Source organism: Dama dama, chromosome 27, assembly GCF_033118175.1.
Source record: "Dama dama isolate Ldn47 chromosome 27, ASM3311817v1, whole genome shotgun sequence".
Classification (NCBI taxonomy): domain Eukaryota; kingdom Metazoa; phylum Chordata; class Mammalia; order Artiodactyla; family Cervidae; genus Dama; species Dama dama.
The window spans coordinates 50,128,302-50,152,621 of NC_083707.1; the positions used below are offsets into that span (position 1 = coordinate 50,128,302).

Here is a 24,320-nt window from a genome sequence, read left to right on the forward strand (position 1 = left end):
GCGCGGCACCGAGTACGGGAGTGCGGCTGTGCGCCTGCGCGGCACCGGGTCCGGGAGTGCGGCTGTGCGCCTGCGCGGCACCGAGTACGGGAGTGCGGCTGTGCGCCTGCGCGGCACCGGGTCCGGGAGTGCGGCTGTGCGCCTGCGCGGCACCGGGTCCGGGAGTGCGGCTGTGCGCCTGCGCGGCACCGAGTACCGGCGGGCAGTTTGAATTTCGCTCCCGGAGCCAGGTCTCGAGATCCTACGCTTCCGACCGAGATTGGGTGGGGGAGGGGGCGGCGTCTCGGCGCCTCGCGACCCCACTGCGTAGGCCCTTTCCTCCCGGACCCGCACGAGGTTAGTCTGGTGTTGAAGATCCCCGCATTGTTTAGGCGGGGCGGGGGCCCGGGGCGGCGCGGGCCGGGATGAGGAGCGGGCCTTAGCCGCGTTAGCTGGAGTGGAGGCTTTATGTAGACCTTCTCACGCTCGGGCTTCCCTGCTGGCTCAGAGGGTAAATCGTCTACCCGCAATGTTGGAGACCCGGGTTCGATGCTCTGCGTCAGGAAGATCTCCCGGAGAAGGGCATGGCAACCCTACTCCAGTATTCCTGCCTGGAGAATCCCATGGACGGGGCAGCCTGGTGGGCCATATATATAGTCCATGGGGTCGCAGAGAGTCGGACACGACTGAGCGACTTCACTTTCTTTTTTCACTTTCTTTCACCTCCCTTGGAGTGATTTTTTTTCCTTCCCCACCTTCCGCCTCCTTGTGGGCTTTGCTGTGCTCAGTCGTGGCCGACTCTTTGCGACCCCATAGAGGAGCCAGGCTTCCGTGTCCATGGGATTTTCCCGGCAAGAGTCCTGGAGGGGGTTGCCATTTCCTCGTCCTGGGACCGCCTCCTTACCGACCCCAGTAGTAAAGCCCCCGTCCCCACAGCGCAGGAGAAATGCTTCCCTGGACCCGTTTCTTTGAACTTCCTGTGTTTTTCCTTAAGATTCTCGGGTATTTAAGTTTTCAAAGCAAATACTGATGTTGTCTTTATGTATAAATAGAACATTTGTTCCCCTGAATCTCTGAGGAAATGACAGTCTTGTCTTCTGTACCTTGCTTTGGGATGCACTGACTATAGAAAGCTCTAAGACAGGTCATTACTGGACATTGGTGGTGGTGGTTCGGTCACTAAGTCGTGTCTGACTCTTTGGGGCCCCATGGACAGCAGCATGCCAGGCTTCCCTGTCCTTCACTATCCCCCGGAGTCTGCTCAAACTCATGTCCATTGAGTCAGTGATGCCATCCAACCATCTCCGTCCTCTGTCATCTCCTTCTCCTCCTGCCTTCTGTCTTTCCCAGCATCAGGGTCTTTTCTAGTGAGTCAACTCTCCGAATCAGGTAGCCAAAGTATTGGAACTTCAGCATCAGTCCCTCCAATGAATATTCAGGATTGATTTCATTTAGGATTGACTGGTTTGATCTCCTTGATTAGAAACTGAATTTTGTAGAATTGAAAGATATTGCTCATGAGTTTTTGTACTTTGTTTTCCAGGAGACGTGACTTACTGGATATTTACCATTGGATTTTGAAAGTGAACAGAAATTTGTTTTTTGTTTTGTAAATGTGTTTATATTTTTTTTCTTCAGAGGCTTAAAGGATGGCCTCAGATCTGGAACAGTTATGCTCTCATATTAATGAAAAGATTGGCAATATTAAAAAAACTCTGTCATTGAGAAATTGTGGTAAGTAAAACAGATTCCACTGACTTTGTACATTCAAAATACATTTTGATTATTGTTCCACTTTGATATCTTATGCCTGGATAAGTGAATGTATCTTAGGTAATTTTCAGTTTTGAATAGTGATTTTTTAAGGCAATCTGCTATCCATATTTTGAATATTGCAGAGGATACTAAAATGTAAATTACATTGAACAATGAACTAGCTACTAATTACATATATTTATTTATTTATATATGTTTTTCTGAGACACAAGGCTGAGTAGTAAGATTTGAAGGTTATGTTGAGTTTCTGATTCTAGAGCTAAGCAGAGGTAATAAAAGATAAGGAAAAAACCAGAAGTGGAAAACACTCACAGAGATAGAAGTAGCCCATAACTCATCTTGCAGACTGCTTTGATAAGGAAGCTTATCCATATTATCAATATATATCACTAGGAAACAACGAATTGAAAATGAAATCAATTTTTTAAGCATCCAGAAACTTGGAGGTTGTGACCATCTTCCAAATAGTTTGTTCAAAGTGCTGCAGTAGAAGTGCAGACAAATAGGGAATCCTGGAAAAATATTGTTTACAGAAATGATTTGCTCTCCAGCCTTATCTAGGAGAACTCAAGATTTATTGATAGGCAGAATTCCATCTGCAGGGGAGATCCTGTTGAACTTTTATTGTAGTTTATATTTTGAATGAATAATTTTTTAAAATTAAATTATACTGTTGGAATGTCCTTTCAAATTATACATGTCCTTCTGAGACTTGGATATTCTCCATCCCTTGTCGAGAACCACTAATAAAGAGACTCATCCAGTTTACAGTTGGTGGCTATGTATTCTGTAGAAAGTTAAAGCTGAAGCAACTGTGGGTTCTTCTGTAGCCTCCGGTCTCATATGAGGAAACCGAGGCTCAGAAGTCAGGCGACTTGCCCAGGTCCTCCCGCTTATCAGTGGTCAGTTGGGACTACAGCTTTTGTGTCCTGATTCCTAGTATACTACTTGTCTATTTCTATGCCATTTTTATTGAATAATCTAAAAAGGACATTTAAATCTTTAATAAGTAGTCTTCTTTAGATTTTCTTTCTGAGAGCATGATTACTCTTGGATAAATATAACTTAGAGATTATAAAACTATCAAACCTTGAATTCAAATGGCCCCACTGAAGCATGAGGCCTGGCAGAAGCAGTCTGACCTGTTAGGTTACTGTATGCTGGGTAACTGTCGTTTGTACGTGGGGAGAATAATTTGTCTGTTCGGTTCCGTAGCCTATTTAGGAAAGCCCAGTAATATGTTTGCCACTTTGGCTGCTGTAATTTCCTACATCACTACTATCAAAAGTAGTCAATTTACTCAGTGAACTTATTTTACTGCAAATCAGCAAACAAGGCTCGAAAATTTAGGTGACTAGGTTATTTGAGATACCAGTATATCCAACTAACTGTTTCACCCCCTGAAATTAGTCTCAGCAGAAACATCAATACTCTCATTTATTTTTTATTTCTTTTAGCTGTCACATGCAGTCCCCAGTGCTTTATTAGAATGTCGATGCGTAACAGATTGCCTTTACTGAGTGCTTTACTAGGTTGCAAGCAGAGTGCTCACCCTCTTATATGTACTTTGCTGCTTCTCAGTCATCCTCTGAGGGCAAGTGCTGGTGTCTCTGACTGCAGGCCTGGAACCTCTAGCCATTTCACTCTGCATCTGTAATCTACAGATGTGGTCAAATTTTGTTTTTCACTTATGCGTATTTCATGATTTGGTTGTTAGAGGAGAAGATGGAAAATATTTGGTTATGAGGATGGTTTTCCCTTTTGTGCTTTTGAGGTGCCCTGAAAAATTCTTTTTTTTTTTTTTAACTTCTTTTATTTATAGGGAGGAAGGTTCTCTGGTTTTCCCATCCTTATATCTGTGAAGCTGGAGAGGGGGCCCAGTGGTGGGGTTGGGAACTTGAGAGCAGGCAACTTTACCCTGCCTCCCCCAGACACTTGCAGGCCAACCCAGAATGTAAGGTCATCTTCCTGGCCATTGATGACAATTTTTCAGGTTTACACATTCACAGGATATATCCCATGAAGAGGGTCCTGGCCTCCTTTGGGATTCTCACTTCAGCATCCTGTGCTTTGAAGTCCCAAAGCCATGACTCTTATCCCCATTAAAACCAAATATATTAGGTTGCTGAGGTTGACAGCCTCCTCTCTCCAGCATTTCTCTGCACCTCAAGTCCCCCTTCTGCACGCTCCCCCCCCCCCCCCCCCCCCCATTAGAGCTACTGCAGCATCAGCTCATACATCCTGCCTGGTCTGTGATTCTTTCTTCAAGTTGAAACCCTTGGAGATTTACCTTTTTTCTCCTAAGAGCTCAACTATGCATGCAAAAGGGTGTTTATTTTATCTAGCATTTCTAAGTGCCTTATTCAGTTCAGTTCAGTTGCTCAGTCGTGTCCGACTCTTTGCGACCCCATGAATCGAAGCATGCCAGGCCTCCCTGTCCATCACCAACTCCCGGAGTTGACTCAAACTCATGCCCATCCAGTCGGTGTGGCCATCCAGCCATCTCATCCTCTGTCTTTATTATAGTGGAAGAATTTTCCAAAAACAAAAGATTCAGGAGATACTTTGTATTTACCTCCTCCTTCCTTTTTTTTCATATTACTTAGTAACGACTTAGTAACGAGTTCTTAAGATTATTCATGGAGACAAGTCCCAGGGGCTGAAACATAGTTCTTTCTTCACCCTCAGTGTCCCTTTATGGTAAAGCCCTGTTCCAAGAGTTCCATTGGCTACATGTAGGTTTTATGGTTTTCTGTACATTTTAGTTTCCATTTTATCTTTTGTTTATTAATAGGGCAAGAACCTACCTTGAAGACCATTTTAAATAAAATAGGAGATGAGATCATTGTAGTAAATGAACTTCTAAATAAATTGGAATTGGAAATTCAGTATCAAGAACAAACCAACAGCTCCCTCAAGGTAATGGTTTTTCTAGTGATGAAACAAAATAAAAAAGGCAGTTAATATAAACACCTAATCACCAGAAAATTCTTAAGGATTCTTTATGTTTATAATGTTGTTAACCGTGATTATTAACAGTAAAGAGTACTATTTGCATTTTATTTTCCCAGTGTAAAGGACTCCAGAGTCCCAGAGGTATTTCTTTCTCCATGCTGGTAGCCAATTTATTTACTAAAGAGGGAATATTTCCTAAATAATTCTTGGGAGGTTTAATTTAAATAAATGATCTCCTGGGAGTGTGGTGTGCAGGATTGCCTGCCCTGGGTTGAGGAGACATGGTTTGCCACCATGGTTCTCCCAGCACGTCCTGCCACCCTAAGAAAGTCATTTTTCCTCTTCCAGTCTTAGTGCCCTTAATTGAAAAGTAGTGGGTCATACTGAAGTATTTCTTGGGTCCCTTCTTTTCTGCATTTCTTTTCTATTTCTACAGATTGTAATGTAAGGATTCTCAGGTAAAAAAAATCCACTTGAGCCTCATTCACACGCACGTTTTGTTCTGAATAAGCCTTCACCTAATAAAAATGCTTCTGATAGGATGGGGAAAGAGTCTGTACCATAATTACCTCATGCTCTTAGAGCCACTGATATGTTCAATGGGATTGAACAAGGTCACCTCTATAGTCCTTCTCAAGCCTTATAATCCTCAGTGTCTATAAAGATTTTTCAGCTGTAGGACTGGACATGATTATGCCTATCCTGCTGTTGGTTGAATTGAGATCAGTATCTCTGAACATCATCCAGGTCTTTAAAAGAAAGATGTCATACAAATTCAAAACAAAAACCAATAATGGTTACATTTCTACCTTGCCCAGTAATGCCCAGGGTTAGGTGTGGGTTTAGAGAAGGTCCAACTCAGGATTAAAGCCTATTTGCAATTTTTGTTTACATGATGACCGAACATCAGATGACAGGGATCCAAAGGTACAGAGTGTTTTTTCTTATTAAATTTCCATGAGTTCATAACCTCAAATTCTTGGGAAAGTTAAATAAAGACAACACAAAATGAAGGCAGTTACGATCAAGTAGAAATTTTCATTAAGCTAGAATATACAAAAGCCTTCCTAAGCAATATCTCGTCCTTGCATTCCAGGAACGTATTATCATTTGGTGCTGGGGAATGCTTGCTAAGTCAACAAAAGCACTTTTACCAGAATGACAAACATAAATCTTTCATATGCTTTTTTAGTTGCTTCCCAAGGTTGAAGTATTTTAGAAAGACATAAATGTCAACCCTGCCTGTTGAGATGTTATTCTAGCAGTTGTTCTCTGAACAAATCCAGTAGAGAAAAATAATGTATCACCATCCCAAGTCAGCTCTAGGAACCAAAGGGCTCCTTTTAAATATTGCCGAGTTCAGTGCTTTTTGACCTTTTCTGCTCGCTGAACACTCAGCCTCATTGTAACTGTACTCAGTCTTTCCTGCTCTTTTTTTTTTTTTTTTTTTTTTGCGACCCGGTGGACTGTGGCCGGCCAGGCTCCTCTGTCCATGGGATTTCCCAGGGAAGGATACTGGAGTGGGTTGCCATTTCCTTCTCCATTTCCTGCTCTTTTTAACATGTTAAAACACACACAGGCAGGACAGATGCTTATGTGTGACCTTTTTTTCTTTTTCTTTTTTAAAAGGAACTCTTTGAAGCTCTCGAAGAAGATTATAAAGATGTGGAGCATCTCAAAGAAAACATCCCTCCCCATTTGCCTCAAGTAACAGTTACCCAGAATTTGTAAGTGTCTTTATAATTATTTTTAGTCTCTGGATTTATAAAACTATTAAAACAAGCAGTTTAGATCTTTTTGCTTTTCGATATACTTGCAGTTTTGTTAGTGATTATCCAGTGTTGTTTTGTTTTTTTGGATTTAGATGAGAAAAATCTTTCCCCCATCTTTACCAGTTTTCTTATCCCACTGTCGCTGGGGAAAATGTGCTGCCTCTTTCCCAAGGATCAGTTCCTCAGAGCAGAGTTTGTTAACATTGGCTCTGTTGACATGTGAGGTCAGATAGTTCTTTTTTGTAAAAATAGCATATTTAGCAGCATCCCTGCTCTCTTCCAATTGAGCTCTCCTGTACCCTCCTCCCACCCACACCCTCCACCCTCTGGTGACAATGAAAAATGCCTTCAGACATTGAGGGGGTGGAAAATCTCCCCTGACCCTTGAGAAACCCTGCCTTAGGGTAAAAATAAACTTAATGCGCCTTCTATCTTAAAAATAGCTCAAGGAACAAAGGCTTAGCTCTATTTTTTACCCGGAAACTCCTGTCCTGCCTCTCTGTTCACTGCTAGTAGATGTTCCTGCCTGCCCTTTCTCCTGAAGCCCCTAAAACTTAGCTTTTGGCTGTTAATTACCACCATACTTGTGGAAATGATTGCTTGAAGGTCACAAAGAGGTACAAACAATTACCTCTTCAGCCCTGATTCTTTTCTGATTTTATTTTGCTGCTCATCTTTTTGAAATGATGCTGTCTGCACTACCACTGGGCTTTCTTAGTTGTCATCCTACATCTTTGACCAGGCTGCACCCTTTTTCTCTGCCCTCCTTTAAGTTACAAGTGTCTCCTAAGACACTGTTACTTAACACCATTATTAATGCTCTCATGTCCAACTCCAGCCTTGACATGGCCTCTGGTTCAGCTGTTTGAACTGCTTGCTGGGAGTCTCACGGATGAGCTGTGCTCACAGGTTTGCTTGCGTATGTGAGACTAACTGGCTATCTCCTTGGTACCTACCCATCACCTAGACAGGACACTGGCATCTTCAACTTTCTCTGTTTTGTAGCCCCTTGCCCTCTGCGGGGTTTTGTCTGCCTCTGCCCTCCCTCTCATTGTCTGGCTCCATGAGATCTTTCATCATCTTTTGTCTTTATGATTTGGGAGTTACTTGTGTTTCGTCTTTCCAGTATTTCTCCACTGCCATCTCTCCAGTCCTCTGCCACCAATATTGTATTTCTTTTTTAAATTTTATTGATGTATAGTTGATTTACAAAATTGTATTTCTAAAAGGGGCTCCCCTTGTGCACCATGACTAACTTAACTATTTTAACTTTTGAAATGGATCATATATACAGAAAAGTAATTGAAGTATTATTAGTGCAAATTAAAGGAGAATAATAAACATCAGTGAATCTACCAGTCAGATTAAGAAATAGGACACTGCCAGTACCTACAACACTTCTTCTGTTGCAGATCCTCTTTCTATCAAAGACGTAATCATCCTGGCATTTGTGATAATCACAGTTTTACGTATATTTCCACAAACAATATACTGCTTAAATTTGAAAACTAAAAGGAAAGCACAAATCTTGCTGTGTAGGAAAGGAGCCATGTTGCTGCTGATTCTTGAAGGTCTCCAGGAAATAAGCTCAACAGAGTCCCTGGCGTGCCAGGGTACCTTGGAATTTCCCTCCAAGAAGAGAAAATTAGGGAGTTCCTTGGCAGTCCAGTGGTTAGGACTTAGTGCTTTCACTGCCGTGAATCAGGTTCAATCCCTGCTCAGGGAACTAAGACCCCACAAGCTGAGCAGTGCAGCAAAAAAAAAAAAAAGAAAGAGAAAATTAGTGGGCAGGGTCATGAATGAATGGAGGAACAAAGGTCATCTTGTGATATCTGCCAGGTCTATTGGGCTGGACATTGGACACCCAGCAAGAATATGGCCCAAGGAGTAGAGGGGGGATTTTCTTCTAAACTCACTAAGGCCTAACCTCAGCTTTCAGGGCCAGGTCACAGCAGAACCTTTGTGTAGGTAGAAAAGGTTCTTTTTAGCTGATACACACAGCAGGGCAGCCTGAGAACAGGCAAGCACAGGTAAGACTCAACCAGGCTCACCGTGGAGCCTCGGGTCAGGATTCATGTAAGGATGAAGTTACAGGCATCAGGCATCTTCATCTTCTCAGCCTGTCACACGGCCGTCTCCTCCTCACACTGCCTCCATCAGGCCTCGCTGTCTGTGTCTACTACTCAGCTGTCACCTTGGGGTCTCACCTCCCTGTCCTTGGATTCCCTTTGGATACTCCTGGGTTGGATCATTTCTTTCCTGTATCCCCTTTTCTGTTTGGAGAAGTCAAGCCAACCTCACTTGCTGCTGGCATGGGGGTTTCTTCTTCCCTGGCAGTTAAACAGCCTAGAAGCTATAGTCTGATCCTGGAGTCTGTTTGCTAATGCAGAAGGAGCTGTATTAGGCTTCTCACCCACACCAAAAAATGGAGCAGAACTGACCCTAGGGTACCCACGTTCATTGCTGGCAACTGAAATGAGTCTGTAGCAGGTGGGACTTATATTAGCAACCAATGGGGTAAATTAGAAAGAAGTATAAGATGATTGATGTTTCCACATCCAGAAATAGGGAAATCAGAAAGAGAAGTTGTTTAGAGGTTAAATTCAGCTTCACATACTGACTTTGAGGAGCCAGTGAGATAACAGATGAAGATGTTTGGTACTTGGTGTATTATTTGCACCATGTTTTGGGTGTATAAATAACTTAATTATGTTACTGAAGATTTTGGAACTTAATTTTTCAGTGTTCTCTCCACTATTCAAGAAAGAACTTTTTTTTGGCTGCACCATGGGGCATGTGGGATCCTAGTTCCCTGAGCAGGGATTGAACCTGTGCCCCTTCATTTGAAGCTTTTGAAGTCTTAACCACTGGACCACTGGAGAAATCCCTTCACTATTCAAATCTTCATAAGCATTAGCAGTAGGGATAGAAAACAAAACTCTTGCCTATAAAATTATAACAAGATGGAAAAATTATAAGATCATGTGCTTAATACTGGTCATTTTCAGTTGCAAAGCCTCTTACTATGCTGCAGAATTCTGACAATTGCTTGTATGCTGTGCGTCTATTCTGTAGTGTTAATGGCTCAGATCTAGACCCTGAAGAACCGGTCAAAGTTGAGGAACCTGCACCCGCAAAGAAGCCTCCCAAAGAACAAAGAAGTATTAAAGAAATGCCATTTATAACTTCTGATGAGTTTAATGGCATTCCTGCGTAAGTATTTGAGATAAATTTTAACATTCAGCTCTTTAGTAATCCGCATACATGACTGTCATAAACCTTGAATATATTGTTTGTAACATGCTGTGTTCTAGTATTGATCTTCTCTAAAATAGTTTTACATTATACTGCAGGAATCTTTAGTGGAAGATGCTTAAAATTTTGTTTTTTATTTAGGTGTAAAACCTAGTCATAGATCTAGAGATGGATCAGTTTGTTGCTGAGTCCTTTCAGGGTCATTTTATGATACAGATTTTTTTATCCAATTACATTTTAGAAGTATCCTCAGCTTTCCTACAGTTTTAAGGAAGGGGAGTGTGTTGTATAGATTTGGAAATTAGCACAGAGAGAGCTCTGTTTGGTTTCCATTTGCTCATTAACTTGTGCCACACACTTGTTTGAGTCTGCTGTATTCTGGGCTCTGGGTCACTGAGGAGAAGAATACAGGGGTGAATGGGACAGGATGCCTCCCCCCAATAAGGACTCCATTGCTCTTCATAGAAGATGTTAATTGGGAACCAATTATGGAAATCCATGTTTTTAAACTCATAATTCCAGGGCTTAATTTCACATCTTGGCTTTATATTGTTGCATTTCTTTTTATTTTCTTATACAAATAATGTTTGTTGTGAGACTGATAACTCATCTATAATTCCACCACTCAGACAAGATAGAGAATTTCCTTCTGTATTTTAATTTCACCTACATAACAAGTTGTTTCTGATTGTTATCACAGCAGTATAGTTATGCTATGAATGTAATTTACTTTTTTTTTGTCATGCGCATTTTTCCATCATTAACTATCATCGAAAACTTAGATGTTAATAGTTGTATAATATTTTATAGTGTGGCTACTCTATAAGCTATTTAAGCATGACTTTATCAGATGTTTGGGTTGACTGTATTGTTATGAAGAATGGTACAGTGAAATTTCTTTTACACAGGTCTATTTTCTAATTCCTTTATTATTATTATTTCCTTGAGATAGAGTCCTAGGAGGAGATTCCCCGGGGCAAAGAGCATGGTTATCTTACTTGCCTGAGAATTGTCCATCCAGATTTTTATTTTTTTAGGTTTACAGAAAAATTGAGCAGATTGGACAGTGTTTTCATAACTGAGAACAGTTTCCCCTATTACTGACATCTTGCATTAGTGTGGTAAATTAGTTACTATTGATAAACCAGTCTAGATACTATTAACTAGAGATTAACTAAAGTCTGTAGTTTGCAGTAGGGTTCACTCTTCGTGTTGTGTAGTCTGTGGATTTTGTCAGATGTGTAATGTCATGTCTCCACCGTTATGATACCATACAGAATAGTTTCACTGCCCTAAAAATACCCTGTGCTCCCTGCTTTCATCTCTCCCGCTGAGACCCTGGCAGCCACTCATCTTTTTATTGTCTCTATAGTTTTCCCTTTTCCAGAATGTCATACAGTTGGAATCATACACTGTTGCCTTTTTGGACTGGCTTCTTTCACTTAGTAATACACATTTAAGATTTCCCTAGTGTCTTTTTGTGACTTGATAGCTCATTTCTTTTTATTGCTGACTAATATTCCATTGTGTAGATGTAGTATTTTGTTTATCCATTCATCTGTGGAGCAACATTTTGGTTATATCCAGTGTGGGGCAGTTATCACTAAAGCTGCTGTAAATGTTCCCGTGCAGGTTTTTGTGTGGACACGTCTTCAGCTCACTTGGGTAAATAAATACCTAGGAGTGTGGTGGCTGGACCATATGGTAAAACTGTTTAGCTTTGTAAGAAACTCTGAAGCTGTCTTCCCTAAGTGGCAGTACCATTTTGCATTTCCAGCAGAACAAGAGTTCTGTTGCTGCATATCCTTGCCTGCATTTAGTTTTGTCCACTGTTTTCTATTTTAGCTGTTCTCGTCAGTATAATGTACCTCATTGTTTTAATTTTCAGTTTCCTGATGACATATGATGTTGAGCATCTTTTCATATACATAGTTGCCCCTTGAAAAATATATGGCAGTTTCACAAATCTGAGACTCAGAATGAGACTGACATTTTAGTTTTTTTGTTTTGGCCACTCAGTCATTTCCTTTGTTGACAGCTTTATGTGATTAAAATTGTTTGATGCTATTTGGTTTCCTAAATTGCTGTTGTTGCCAAGAACAAATGGCCGTGAGGAACAGTGCAGCAGAAAGGTCTTATGCTTTCTTGGGGACTTCCCGGGTGGTTCGGTGGTTAAGAGTCCACCTTGTCGTGCAGGGGATGCGGGTTCAACCCCTGCTCGGGGAACTGCGGTCCGACACACCTCAGAGCAACCAAGCCTGTGTGCCACGACTACTGAACCCACGTGCCGCAGCTACAAAGTCTGCGTACCACAGCAAAAGATCCCACATGATGCAATGAAGGTCCGCCTGCTGCAGCTAAGAGCTGGTGCAGCCAAGTAAATACACAGATAAAAGAAAATGCTTCCTTGTAGGGAGGATATTGGAATAGTCACGGTAGAGTATTCGTTTTTAAACTAAGAGATTATTTAACGAATGAGAGAAGTTGGAAGGTTAGGATAAGAAGAAGGTGTTCCAAGCATGGGACTTTGATTCATTTATCTTTAAAAAGTTGATACTGAGGTGCAATTTAAAGTGGAAAACACTGGCACTTGTCTTGAGGAAGTTAGAGGATAGTTCACATGGTTTAAAGCAGGGGTCCCAATCTCCGGGATCTAATGCCTGATGATCTGAGGTGGAGCTGACGTAATAATAATAGAAATAAAGTGCACAATGAATGTATTGCACTTGAATCACCCCCAAATCATCCCCCCCACCCTGTCCAACCCGGTCTGTGGAAAAATTGTCTTTCATGAAACTGCTCCCTGGTGGCAAAAAGATTGGGGACTGCTAGTTTAAAGGAATTTCATTGTGTTGAGCTGTGGCATCAACTGTTTGTGGAAATTGTGGTTAAAAAAATGAGTGGAGAAAATGAATTTAGAAAAGAGAATAATGAAAATGAATGGTTTTGGTCAATATGAATATTTTTCTTTAAACATTTATACATTATTTTATATTAAGAAACTTTCAATTAGAACACTGCCCCTTGGAGCAGAGGGGAAGGTCAGAGTTTAGTGTAGTGAATCCACGATTTGTTGAAGGGAAAAGGGAAGCAGATCATGAAAACTTTGTTTTGTGTGTATACAGACCACTCAAAATCGAAGGTCTCCTATTCTTATATTTTAAGACTGTGATTGGCATCACTGACTCAATGGACTTGAGTTTGAGCAAACTCCAAGAGATAATGAAGGCCAAGAGTTAATGAAACAAACTCCAAGAGACTGGCATGCCACAGTCCATGGGGTCGTAAGAGTCAGACAGGACTCAGTGACTGAACAACAACAAGAAGACTGGTGACTGGGAGGACAGGCGGGAGGGAGACTGAATTGGAAGAATGGGCTTTAGAGTCAAAGAGACAACGCTTAAGCTACCTGCCAATGCCGGAGACACAGGAGATGCAAGTTCAACCCCTGGGACGGGAAGATCCTTTGAAGCAGGACCCCAGTATTCTTACGGGCTTCCCTGGTGGCTCAGATGGTCAAAAATCCACCTGCAATGCAGGAGACCTGGGTTCAGTCCCTGGGTTAGGGGGATGCCCTGGAGAATGGAATGGCTATCCACTCCAATATTCTTGCCTGGAGAATTCTATGGACAGAGTATCCTGGTGGGCTATAGTCCGTGGGGTCACAAAGTGACTGAGTGACTTTCACATTCACTTTCAGACAGTACTTAAGGCCATTTGAGCATGAAACGAGTGAGGCTGTCCATCCTTCTCTGCCAGGCAGCTGTGCAGCTTAACTTCCGGGCCCTCTGATCCCTTTGCAGCCCCTCCACCATCAATTCTTCTTTGTTGGCTCTTCATCTCTGTTGTCTTCTTTGTCATTTTCCCTTCTTCCTCCCTTTTCTTTTTCCCCTTTATTTCTCTGAGCAGATCTGTTTCTGCAGAAAACTGAAGTGGTATGAGTTAAATAATTTATTAATACTAAAATTTTTCTTCCCCTTGCTTACAAGCATTTTAAAATATTTAAATAAACTGGTATATTGGAATTAATCCATTGGAATCAGAGTTTGGGATTAAATTGTTAATTTAAATTGTTAAATTGTTATAGTAATTCTGTAAGGAGCAGGGATAGAGATTTCTGCATCCAGAAATTTTTCAGTGGTTGAGACACATCTGGTTTATTTGAAAGTTGCTATAAAATTTTTTTCCAAAGAGTGCTGGTAGCTTGTATAAAGTAGCTTGACTGTATAAAGTCACCATATGTAAATATTTTTCTTCAAAGAAAACAATTTTGTATGATGATTCTTTTAAAAAATTAGTCATTTTCTTTTTTTACAGGTACATGAAATCCCGCCTAACCTATTGTCACATTAATGATGTTATTAGAGAAATCAACAAGGCAGTTGTTAGTAAATATAAGATCCTACATCAGCCAAAAAAGTCTATGAGTTCTGTGACCAGAAATCTCTATCACAGATTTATTGATGAAGAAACGAAGGAAACCAAAGGTAAAATGAGAGTATATATATGTGTGTGTGTACGTGTCAGCTGTTTAGAGTGTAACTAAATCATGAGAAACAAAACTAATTCCAGAAAATTCTAACTCTAGAGAGGTAGTTCTCAACCAGGGGCAGTTTTCCCAGCAGAGAATATTCTGCCATCTCTGGAGACAGTTTTGATGGTTACACCTGGGGTTGGGGGGTGTGCTCCTGGTACCTGGAGAGTAGAGACCAAGGGTGCTGCTGAAGCCCCCTATAGTGCGCAAGGCAGCTCCGACAGAAAAAGAATTATCTAGTCTAAGATTTCTGTAGTGCCGAGCCTCAGAAATACTCCGTTGGAGTCTCTTATGGAATGATATCCAGTGTTTTCAGCATTAGACTAGTAATAAGAGCTGGTGATGCTTAGATAACACTTACCATGCGGAGGAGTGTGCGCTAAGGGCTTTAGTCCTCACAGCATCACTCACCCATAAGGACGACTGCTATTATTACTCCTGTTTTACGGACTAGGAGGACTTCAGTTACTTGCCCCAGGTCAATCAGTTAAGTGATCAAGTGATAAAGCTGTGGGTTTCTGGGTTACATTCTCTTAACCACTACCATATTGCTTCTTGAAAAGTGAATTGTTCAAAAGATACCAGCAGATAGCCAGTGATAAAATAAGCAAGGCTACACTGCTGAAATGCTACAGTAAACATTGAAAGAATAATGATTATTTTAGCAAGAATACCAGTTCTCATTTTGGTTGAATGATGGTAGTCAAAATCATTAATGCCATTCATAGTCATAATGTAATGTATTAAAGACTCATCTTGAAAGTTGTCCTAATAAAAATTAGCACTAATATCTTTACTTTCAGGTCATTATTTTGTAGTGGAAGCTGACATAAAGGAGTTCACAGCTTTGAAAGTCGACAAGAGGTTTCATGTGATACTGAATATTTTACGACACTGCCGGAGGCTATCAGAGGTCCGAGGGAAAGGGCTTACCCGATATGTTATAACGTAAAGTCCTTGTGAGCTTTCGAACCAGCTAACAGGGTTTAGAGGCTGTTCCTATAGTTTCCTTACATGTAATTTTTTAATATATAATTTTTTTAGCTTTTTCATTTTCTTTTTTTGTTTCTTCTAAAAATAAAACATGTATATTTTAAAATCCGCTACCTTACAGTAAGTACTTAATCACCTACCACGTGAGCCTCTGTTCTGGGCATCCAATGGAATTAAGAAATGTTCGTAATTAGTTTTCGTGTTCAGTGATAGTGCTGCCAGTCCCAGTAACAGAGATGCAGATAAAAGCCAAAGTTCAAGAAGAGAAGATCAAGGATAGCAGGCTGTTTGGAATTAAAGGTCATTAGTGTCTAAATTCCACCCTATAGATTGATGATATTTCAGACTATAGTCAGAAGTTGGATTTGAGGGCAGCCCATTGATCCCTGGGTTGGGAAGATCCCCTGGAGAAAGGAAAGGCTACCCACTCCAGTATTCTGGCCTGGAGAATTCCATGGACTGTATAGTCCATGGGGTCGCGACGAGTCGGACACAGCTGAGCAGCTTTCACTTTGTTTGCTTTCATCCATGTGGTTTTCTGCCTTCCCACATGTGGTTAAGGAACAGCTTACTTGAAATGCATTCAGTGTAAATCAGTCTGTAAACATCAACCTGTAATGAAAGTGTAATAAAAGTATATTGAGAAAAAAAAAAAAAAAAAAGTATATTGAGATGAAAAAGATGATAAGATGTGTGAGCAGATTGATAGTGGTCACGGAAAATGGGTGGTTGGATTGTAAGAATTAATGGAGTTTTACTTCCACACTTGGGGAGACTGTTAGTCTAATCTGTGTCTTAAGGTTCTCTAGAGAAACCGAATCAACAGGATATCTGTCTGTCTATGTGAAGTGAAGTGAAAGTCGCTCAGTCATTTCCGACTCTTTGTGACCCCATGGACTATACAGTTCATGGAATTCTCCAGGCCAGAATACTGGAATGGGTAGCCTTTCCCTTCCCCAGGGGATCTTCCCAGCCCAGGAATCGAACCCAGGTCTCCCACATTGCAGCCGGATTCTTTACCAGCTGAGCCACAAGGGAAGCCCAAGAATACTGGTGTGGGTAGCCTATCCCTTCTCCAGCAGATCTTTCTGACCCAGGAACTGAATCAGGGTCTCCTGCATTGCAGGTGGGTTCTTTACCAACTGAGCTATCAGGGAAGCCCTTAATACTGGAGTGGGTAGCTTATCCCTTCTCCAGTGGATCTTCCCAACCGTGGAATCAAACCGGGGTCTCCTGCCTGCATTGCAGGCAGATTCTTTACCAACTGAGCTATCTGTGTCTGTATCTATCTCTCTATCCATCTATCTCTAGTGGAGATTTATCATGAGGAATTGGCTCATGTGATCATGGAGGCTGGGGGGCCCCCAGATCTGCTGTCTGCTAGCTGGAGGCCCAGAAAGCCAGTGATGTGATTCAGTCTGAGTGTGACAGCCTGAAAATCAGGGAAGCCAGGCCAGAGCAGATGAAATGAGAAATTGCAGCTCAGCAGTGAGGCAGGAAAATAAAAGAACACATTCTTCCCTCCTTCCTCCACCTTTTGTTCTACTCAGATCCTTCCTGGATGGATGGGCAGATGCCCACCCCCACGGGGAGGGCAGTCTGTTTCATTGAGTCCACTGATCCAGTGCTCATCTCATCTTGAAACACGCTTATAGACACACCTAGAAATGATGTTTAATATGGGTGCCCTGTGGCCAGTTAATCCTCACAGCCTATGTCTGTGCCATCTGCTTGGCAGGCTGATCCTTGCAGCCGAGAAAAAAGTGGCCTGGTTAACACTCACTGTGATGACCCCAGAATACGTTATGGACGCTGCTTATTTATTGTTATTCTTTTTTTCTCCCTGATTTAAATGCAGGTATGTTTAATTTTGACTAGACGGACCTTTGTTGGGAAAGTAATGTCTCTGTCTAGGTTGGTCATAAAACTTATCTAGTCAAAGCTATGGTTTTTCCAGTAGTCATGTATGTATGTGAGAGTTGGACTATAAAGAAAGCTGAGTGCCGAAAAATTGATGCTTTTGAACTGTGGTGTTGGAAAAGACCTGAGAGTCCTTTGAACTGCAAGGAGATCCAACCAGTCCATCCTAAAGGAAATCAGTCCTGAATATTCACTGGAAGGGCTGATACTGAAGCTGAAGCTCCAATATGGCCACCTGATGCGAAGAAGTGACTCATTGGAAAAGACCCTGATGCTGGGAAAGGCAGGAGGAGAAGGGGATGACAAAGGATGAGATGGTTGGATGGCATCACCGACTCGATGGACAGGAGTTTGAGCAAGCTCCAGGAGGTGGTGATGGACAGGGAAGGCTGGCGTGCTGCAGTCCATGGGGTCACAAAGAGTCGGATACAACTGAGTGATTAGAACATCATTTTCAAGCAAAATGACAGGCTTGTTCTACTTACTTACTTTTGAAAATAACATTTTGTTAAAATCCGGTTTTGAAAGGACTTTGTGGTTCTGGCCTCTTTGCCCTCAGACCCGTTCCTTGCCCTTTCTTTGCCCCCCGTCTTCTGCAGTAGCATCAGTAGCTCACAGTCCAGAAGCACCCGTGCTGTCCAGTGCCCCTGTAGCATGGCCCTCTTAGAACTTTATGCCCTGAACCTCATGTCATAGCTTTCTGCTGCAGGTCCCACAGCCTGGAGGGGAACAAATTCCAGCTGACTGTCTCCAGCTGAATTCCACAAGCCTGATGCCCAGTTTACCACCTCCTAGTTCTACCAGCCTGGTGAGTCCTAGGTAGGAGAAGGGCTCACAATAGTGGCCCAAGACCTCTGTCTTTGTTGAGATATGCATTTTTAAAAACATTTTATTTTGTTTTGGGATATAGCCAATTAACAGGCTTCCTTGGTGGCTCAGATGGTAAAGAATCCATCTGCAATGCGGGAGACCCAGGTTTGATCCCTGGGTAGGGAAGATCCTCTGGAGAAGGGAATGGCTACCCACTCCTGTATTCTTGCCTGGAGAATCCCATGGACAGAGGATCCTGGCAGGCTACAGTCCATGGGGGTCACAAAGAGTCAGATATGACTGAGCGACTCATACATACATACATAGCCAATTACCAAACAGTATTGTGATAGTTTCATGTGAGCAGCAAAGGGACTCAGCCATACATATACAGGTATCCATTCTCCCCCAAACTCCCCTCCCATCCAGGCCACACAACATTGAGCAGAGTTCCATGTGCTATATAGTAGGTCCTTATTGGCTATCCATTTTAAATATAGCAGTGTGTACATGTCCATCCAAAACTCCCTAACTATCCCCTCCATTCTTCCCCCCAGCAACGATAAGTTCATTCTCTAAGTTTGTGGGTCTCTTTCTGTTATATAAGTTCATTTATATCATTTCTTTTTAAATTCCACATATAAAGGATGCCGTATGATATTTCTCCTTCTGTGTCTGACTTCACTCAGTATGACAAACTCTAGGTCCATTCATGTTGCTGAAAAAAGCATTTCATTCTTTTTTAATGGCTAATATTCCATTGTGCATTTGTAGCACATCTTCTTTACCATTCATCCATCCATGGACATTTAGGTTGCTTGCATGTCTTCACCATTGTAAGCAGTGCAGTAATGAACATTGAGGTGCATGAATCCTTTCACATCATGTTTTTCTCTGGATATATGTCCAGGAGTGGGGTTGCAGGGTCATATGGTAGCTCTATTTTTAGTTTTTTAAAGGAACCTCCATACTATTCTCCAGGCTTCCCAGGGGGTACTAGTGGTAAAGAACCCGCTTGCCAATGCAGGAGACATTACAGACACAGGTTCAATCCCTGGGTCAGGAAGATCCCCTGGAGAAGGGAATTGCAACCCACTCCAATATTCTTGCCTGGAGAATCCCATGGACGGAGGAGCCTGGCTGGCTACAGTCCATGGGGTCTGAAGAATTGGACATGACTGAGCAACTTAGCATGCACGCACGTACTATTCTCCATAGTGGTTGTACCAATTTACATTCCCACCAACACTGTAAGAGGGTTCCCTTCTCTCCACACCCTCTGCAGTATTTATTGTTTGTGGATTTTTGATAATGGCCATTCTGGTTGGTCTAAGGTGATAATCTTGTTATTTTGATTTGCATTTCTCTAATGATTAGCAATGTTGAGCATCTTTTCATGTGCCTCTTGGCCATCTGTATGTCTTCTTTGGAAAAATGTCTATTTAGGTCTTCTGCCCATTTGTTGATTGGGTTGTTTTGAGGCTATTAAGGGTCATGAGCTGTTTGTAAATTTTGTGATTTACAAATTTTTATGTGATGAAATCTTTAATCTGTTCCTTCATAGGTTCTGTGTGCTGGAAAAGTAGGTTATTTGTAAATTGAAACATTTTTCCCAGGTAACACGGGCTAGCTAAAAGTGGTCATGCTAGATCACCACTTCGGTCTTGTTTTACCTCTCCTAAGGACCCCCTGTCCCTTTTCACCTCTCCTGAGAATACTTTATCCCCTTTTACATTTCTTAACTGTGTCGGTGTCCCCTCAAATTGGCCTCATCCAGTTTGAATGTCTGGATGTGGATCTTGTGTCTGTCCTGTGTTCTAGTTACAAAGGGGAAATGTAACTTTAAATGAAGAGATCTGACTGTCACTCCTTGTGGCAGGTTGTATTTTCCAGAATGGATGGATGATGGGAGAATTCCATACTCCATTCCATGCCCTCTTTCAGTGTGATGTCAACATTCTTCCAGCAGGAGGCAGGAGCTTTGTTCCCTCTCTCTGAATCTGGAGATATATTTGTAACTGCTTCAGCCAATAAAATTTGAGAGGAATGCCACTGCCTGATTTCCAAGGTAGCTATTAAAGAGAGTATGAATTCCATCTGGTCTCTTCCTTGGGATGCTTGCCTTTGGAGAACCCTGTCACCATGTTGCAAGAAAACCCAGACTACATGGAGAGATCACATTAACTGCCACTGACTACCAGTCACGTGAGCAAATTATTCCAGCCCCCAGCCTTAAAGTGTTCTTGCTGAAGTCCCAGACATCCAGGAATAGAGACAGCTTGTCCCTGTTGTGCTCTGAATTCAGGACCTGCAGAAATCATGAAAAATAAATGATTATAGTAGTTTAAATACACTACATTTTTGCATAATTTATCATACAATGAGAGATAATGAAAACAGCCTTAAACCTTGCGTCACCAATAATGGGACATCCTGACACTATCTGCCTCCTAATGTGACACAATATGAAATAGACAGCACTGCCTATGAAATACTGTCAAAAACATTCAACTCGAATCTCATGGACGACTTTAGTTCTGTCATTTTTATAGGAAGCACAAGGGATAGAGAAACAAGTTAAAAGTCATCATGAAGAAATAATCAGACAAATCCAGATATAAGTAACCTGGTCTCATAAAAACAAGTCAATAATAGAAAAAAAAAAGGGATCCAGTTCTAGATTAAAAGAGCCTAAGATTATAGTCAACATAAACCATGAACCTTGATTCCTTTTGAAGAAAAAGATATAGGGACAGTATGGAAACTTAAGTTGTATATTGGATGCTGTGAAAGAACTAGTATCCATTTTCTTAGGTATGAGAATAGTCTTGTGGTTATGTAGGAGAATATCCCTATTTTCTGCAGGTGTGTCTGAGATATTTTGGGATAATACAATATGTTTTTAAATGGCCAATCAATATAATTGGGTACATCAATACATAGAGCATACACGGCCAAGTGTTAATAATTGTTCAATCTGATAGAATAGCATTCCACTATAATATTCTTTCTAATTTTATGTGTCAACCTTTTTTTCCTAATAAAATTTAGAATACTTGTGAAACAAACACTGATTAGATATTTACATTTCATGAAAACACAGAACTTGTGGGCCGGTGACTTGAAGCTGGGAAGGAAGGCTTGTTAGTGATCCTTGTGAAATTCAGGTTCCTGTATCCGTGCTTCCTAGCACTGCTCACTGAGCCTAGACTGGGTGTTTGAATTTGATGGATTAGATGAAATTTCTTGAGTTACGCTGAATGTAAACATCATTATGTTTACACATGAAGCAATGTGTTGGGCATCTGTTAATAACTTCTGCATGGAGAAATGATGCACAGTGTATAAAGCTTGGTATCTGGAAAACATGTCACTTTTAATGAACCATGTTTTCACATAATCTTATGTAGGTCATCTACTCCACAAGTGATGAATGTGGACAGATGTTCATTTCAAAGGTATGTTCAACTTAATGATGAGCCCACTTGCCTACCTTTTTTACAACTGTAGTGCAATTTCAAATTAATATTTTAAATCTAAGATCAATGCACCAACTCCCAAAGCTCAAGTAATTAAAATTCCCTTTGTCCTAATGGGTGAACATGACAAAGTGGGCAATTCTAATGACAAAAGGTTTCTTGGTAGAGTGATTGTCAGCTATGCCTCAATTGCATACTAAAAATTACAACTCTAATCCTAATTGTGACTCAGAAATGAAATTATTTCTTGGGGATATTCTCTTCAACTTAAAAAAATAATCCAGTAACAGGGTGCATCAGAAAGAAAACCTAAGGCATTTCTGGGATGTCCCTTATGGTCCAGTCGATAAGAATCCACCTGCCAAGACACAGGTTCGATCCCTGGTCCGGAAAGATCCTACATGCCACGGGGCAGCTAAGACCACAACTACTGAAGCCTGCATGCTTTAGAGCCCGGTAGCTGCAACAAGAGAATCCACTGCAAGGAGAAGCCTCTGCACAGCAGTGAAGACCCAGCATAGCCAAAAATAAAAATACTTTAAAAGAAAAAAAGGAAAGAAAACTTAAGCTTCAGAAACATGGTTCTAGTCCTACCTCTACCATTTACTCTTCCTTGGTTCTACCTTCAAAAATTTGATCCTTTCTCACAAGCTACCACCCTGGTTCCAGACGTCTCCCTCGGATTAACTCAAAGCTTCCTGACTGGATTCCGTGTTAATTCTTGCCCTACTATTGCCTATTCTCCACATGAACGAAAGTGATTCGTTCCCTCCGCTGCTCAGAACCCTCCAGTCGCTCCCCGTTTCTTACAGAGCGAAGGCTGAATCCGCATTAAGGCCTGCGAGGCCCTCCGTGGTCCCTCCTCAGCTCCGCGGTACCGTCTCCTACTCCAGCCACTATGGCCGCCGGCCCAGCGGGAGTCTCCCCAGAGCGCTGCACTGGCTGGTGCCTCTGCCAGGAAGCTTCCTCATCCTTCACCCACGACCCTCCCACCGCTTCATATCTGCTCAAGTGTCATTTGGTCCTTCAGGCCTTCTCAGTCCACCTTTATATTTACAGCTCCCTCTCTCACACGTTCCTTTGCTGCTTTATTTTCCTTCTGAGCACATATATCTGTCTCATGGTTTATATACTTTACCTGTTTATTTGTCCCTCTTCCCACTAGAATATAAACTACTAAGGTCAGGAGGGTTTTTTTTTTGTCCCTCTCATTCCTGGCTCAGAGGGTAAAAAGTCAGCCTGCAATATGGGAGACCTGAGTTCGATCCCTGGGTCGGGAAGATCCTCTGGAGAAGAAAACGGCAACCCACTCCAGTATTCTTACCTGGAAAATCCCATGGACGCAGGAGCCTGGCGGGCTACAGTCCATAGGGTTGCAAAGAGTCGGACACGACTGAGCGACTTCCCTTATTTCTCTGCGGTGTCCCCACTTTAACAGGGCTTTCCAGCAGAGGGCGCTAAACAAACATTTACTGAACATAACATTAACTGACAGTTTGTGGCTGTGGGCAAGTGACTTCATCTCTCCAGGTCTTGATTTCCTGTATATATTGAGATGGTTAAAACTTTCTCTCTGGACCTTCTAGTTTTAATATTCTATGATTTTAATATTCCCAGTTACTTCTGGGAAATATACTAATGTTGAGATTAAAGGATATTCTCTCTGCATTATTATAAAAATTGTCTTTAAAAAATCTATTTTACTATATGGCAACCTACTCCAGTATTCTTGCCTGGAGAATCCCTGTGAACAGAGGAGCCTGGCAGGCCACAGTCCATGGGGGTAGCAAAGAGTCTGACACGACTGAACATCTAAGCACATGCACATTTTACTATAATTACATGGAACTCTCACTGTTGGGGCCAGTGTGAGGAAAGCAGGAGAGACTCCATCTTGAAGCCTGTTATCCATCTTAAAGATTTGATGTGAACTGGGCCTGAACCCTTCCCCCAGAGTGAGGAAACTCTTGCTGGTGAAAACCAGGTCTCCTGGAGACTTCCCTCCTGACATGACAAACGGAGACTGTAGTTGAGGTTAGGCTGCCCCTGTTAGATTAACGTGGAGATATCCCCCCTTGACATATAATCATTGTTCCTCACCTTTAACCTTAACTGTTTGTTCTAGCACCTACTTGTAAAACTCAAACATATACAACAAAGAGGTTCCTAACTTGTAACCTGTCATAGTGGGGGGTATAAAACTGGGCCTCTCAGAAACATCAGGGTCCTCGTTGGGAACTGATTCCCCTTGCACCCGCTGGCATAATAAACTGTACTCCACTGTCATGAGTGTCTTCCGAGGTGTGTTTTGCGACTCTGGATTCCACAACATCACCTTTTAACCAAAGAATCTGTAAAGTATTACGCTTCAGGAAATACTGAAATTCTAATTACTAGTTAAATAATAAAAATAAGCTTTCATTGACTAAAGTGTTAGTCACTCAGTCGTGTCTGACTCTTTGCAACCCCATAGACTGTATAGCCTGCCAGGCTTCTCTGTCCATGGAATTCTCTAGGCAAGAATACTGGAGTGGATAGCCATTCCCTTCTCCAGGGGATCTTCCCAACCCAGGGACTGAACCTGGGTCTCCTCCATTGACCAAGGAATGGGTACTTACAAAAACAAAACAGCACATCACTTTTTTTATGGGGTCTCAAAGAGTCAAACACGACTGAGACTAACACTGTTCACTGTTGACTAAGGACACTTACAAAAAGTGTTTTTTCTTTTTTCAGCCAGCATATTTAGTTTTCTAATCTTGCTTATTAGAAATAGTTTTAGGATTTCATAACTTATAAATGTTACGCTTAATCATAAATGAAACTGCTGTGGTGCATTGAATAAAC

The 24,320-nt window shown here is 41.8% G+C and overlaps 1 protein-coding gene across 2 annotated transcripts; it reads left to right on the plus strand.

The window, feature by feature from the left end:
* The first annotated feature begins 112 nt into the window (after positions 1-112).
* SKA1 (spindle and kinetochore associated complex subunit 1) lies at positions 113-17,714 on the plus strand. 2 transcript variants are annotated; one of them, XM_061130699.1, is made up of 7 exons: positions 113-336; positions 1,618-1,713; positions 4,550-4,674; positions 6,340-6,437; positions 9,558-9,695; positions 14,055-14,224; positions 15,075-17,714. In XM_061130699.1, exons 2-7 carry the CDS (start codon positions 1,629-1,631, stop codon positions 15,221-15,223), a joined length of 765 nt encoding a protein of 254 aa, XP_060986682.1. In that variant the 5' UTR covers positions 113-336; positions 1,618-1,628; the 3' UTR covers positions 15,224-17,714. The 2 variants fall into 2 exon arrangements, with proteins under 2 accessions (XP_060986682.1, XP_060986681.1); XM_061130698.1 differs by having other exon boundaries at positions 114-336; positions 1,523-1,713.
* The last annotated feature ends 6,606 nt before the right edge of the window (positions 17,715-24,320 follow it).

Excerpts from the sequence above, each read along its gene's own strand:
- SKA1 (XM_061130699.1), top strand. The coding sequence starts at position 1,629 with ATGGCCTCAGATCTGGAACAGTTATGCTCTCATATTAATGAAAAGATT. Across the intron at positions 1,714-4,549 it reads TCTGTCATTGAGAAATTGTG|GGCAAGAACCTACCTTGAAG; the intron begins GTAAGTAAAACA and ends GTTTATTAATAG. Across the intron at positions 6,438-9,557 it reads GTAACAGTTACCCAGAATTT|TGTTAATGGCTCAGATCTAG; the intron begins GTAAGTGTCTTT and ends TCTATTCTGTAG.